The sequence below is a fragment of the Nannospalax galili genome, unplaced genomic scaffold (assembly GCF_000622305.1).
Source record: "Nannospalax galili isolate Female #2095 unplaced genomic scaffold, S.galili_v1.0 scaffold1880, whole genome shotgun sequence".
Taxonomy (NCBI): Eukaryota; Metazoa; Chordata; class Mammalia; order Rodentia; family Spalacidae; genus Nannospalax; species Nannospalax galili.
The window spans coordinates 41,125-43,622 of record NW_008345978.1 but is presented as its reverse complement, the minus strand read 5'-3'; the positions used below and the strand labels follow the sequence as shown (position 1 = coordinate 43,622).

The 2,498-nt window shown below is 39.6% G+C and overlaps 1 protein-coding gene across 2 annotated transcripts in view; it reads right to left on the bottom strand.

Moving 5' to 3' along the window:
* Positions 1-300: 300 nt before the first annotated feature.
* The window catches only part of LOC103741491 (mitochondrial inner membrane protease ATP23 homolog), a 19,310-nt gene continuing 17,112 nt past the window's right edge, over positions 301-2,498 (bottom strand). For both annotated transcript variants that reach the window (XM_029567906.1, XM_008842304.3), the window contains exon 4: positions 301-759. In XM_029567906.1, the coding sequence (XP_029423766.1) occupies positions 556-759 (204 nt within the window). In that variant the 3' untranslated portion in view covers positions 301-555. The remainder of the gene's footprint in view (positions 760-2,498) is intronic.

The following is a 2,498-nucleotide window of genomic DNA, read 5'->3' as shown; positions in this document are numbered from 1 at the left end:
TCCAATCAGGACTGTCCCAGAAAATTAAGTCATATGGTCCCTCACATTCAGTGAATGGAGAAAATGACACTGACCTTTGAGTGAATTATTCCCAATTTTCATTCTTTGCATTTTGATCATGACATCTCAATGAAGGCGCTATAATGAGATCAGTCCATATGTCTTTACCTTCCACACAAATATTAACTTTGATCACCCCATACCTTATGTAAGGTCATGCTTTATAGATTTCATAATCATATAATCTCATATAATAAGAATAATAATACTAAATAAAGCATTAAAAATACAAGTACAATGTAGAAAATACAAAACTGGCATTTATTTACCGTATTTACCAAGTAATTAGCTATAAAGATACAATTTTTGCCTTTGAGTTTAAAGACTTTATTTTTGCCATATTTCTTTTTTGTAGTCATATGCTAAAATCAGCATCTTTTGATAAAAAGCATGCATTTTTATCTGCATCTGATTGATCATTTACATTTTACACATTTATGTACTTAAGAATCACGTTTCTTCATGATCACTGATGCTCAGTAATATGTTATTCTTTCATATGTTTGAGTAATACCGATCACGGTTCTGAAAGTCTCTGCGAGCATATCTTGCATAAGTCTTATCATGAGGAATCCTGCCAAAAGGCTCATGGTCATTGAAACAGGATTCAAAAACTTCATCCACAGCCTGCTGAGCCAACTCTGTGCTGATATTCCGAACAGCCAAGATAGAAAGAACGGCTCTGTCTCGCACACAGGTCTAAGGAGAAGGAAAAGTACATATAGTTTTAATTTGATGTGAAAATTTAATCATGTAATATCATTTATATACTGAACCAAATTAAAATAATTTTCTCTCATGTTCTTTTATAAATTTTTGCCATTCTAAAAAAGAAAACAAAATTAACAAAGAAACATAACTCTCAAACTATGGAACATATTTAGATCAATATAAAATTATTCAGACATAAGACCTCCGTTTTCTTATTTTTCCAGTAATATAAGCAGATGTCATCCTCTGAGGCAGGAGTCAGTGCCACCAAACTCAATCTGCAAAATCACAGAAAATCTACAAGCAAGGTCCCTGGTGATTTTCCTTAATTAAAGTTAAAATACTTCAAGGGCTGGAGAGATGGGTCAGTGGTTAAGAGCACATACTGCTTGTTGGGTAAATGCGTCCTGTGAGGAAAAGAGGGGGTGGGTCGAGATACCCAGAGAGAAGCAGAGCACACTGGGAAAAAGGTGTGGAGCTGCAGCCCTGTTGAGCAGGGACGAACAGCAAGTGAGAGACCAGGGGCAGGAGACAGATGGTGCAAGCATTTCAAATATGGAAAAGGGAAAGCCTATAAGAATCTGTGTTTTTGTAAGTCACACGCGTCCTGTGAGGAAAAGAGGGGGTGGGTCGAGATACCCAGAGAGAAGCAGAGCACACTGGGAAAAAGGTGTGGAGCTGCAGCCCTGTTGAGCAGGGACGAACAGCAAGTGAGAGACCAGGGGCAGGAGACAGATGGTGCAAGCATTTCAAATATGGAAAAGGGAAAGCCTATAAGAATCTGTGTTTTTGTAAGTCACACATCCCAAGTGTCATATAAACTATGCAAAATCCAAATGTCTTATGTCGGTTTGTCAATCCGTCAGAACCAGGAGATCCTAAAGTCCTCAGAGGGCGCGCTCAGGTAGCCCAGGGAAGGAAAAGGGAAAAGTTTAGTGAAACAACTGGTGCAGTCTGGCAGCATGGCACTGGAAATGACAAACCACAGAAGTTCAGGAAAAGCAAGGGGGTTAGCAACGTTCATATCGGTTATACAATGGATCACAGAATACATAACTAGAATGACGTGGGCCATGCAGACATGGACAGACTCAAAGGGGAAAATCCCTGGGCCACAGCCATCCTGTAAATGTAGGAAAATAGCTCAGTTGCTTGTATGTGAAGATTTGTTGAAGGTCATAGACAGCCTAGGAAAAGCTTTATAAGCCCTGAATGCAAGAGGGGAACCCAGAGAGGAGGCGTGGCCACTTTGCATAATAAAAGATTTGTCTGAAACAAAGGCAGCCCCAGCTGAGGCTGAAAAGGCTAAGGAATTACTGACAAATTCAGTCTCAGCCTCAGAGCATGAGAGAGATGAGAAAATGGGAGGTTTTAACTTGCATAAGGTTGGGGACCAGGAGTCAAAGGATGCAGGGAAAAGACAGACTGAGAACAGAAACCACCTAGAAATAAAAGTAGCTAAAGCTGCCCCTCAGATTCAACCTTTGATGCAAAAAGGAAAAAGAGTTAACAGTACTGTTGCTAGGAGAAAATACCCCACACTGGAGCTGTTAAAACTAGGAAACACTCTCACATTGTCTCACCCCTCCACCATAGTTTTAGATAATGCGAGAGATAAATAATGCCTAGCTAGTTTTGAAAACCAGAGGAAACCATATTACTCCTACAGCCTACTGACAAATTATACATAGCAGATCAAGAAATATATGTGGAGGTAAGGTTAATCG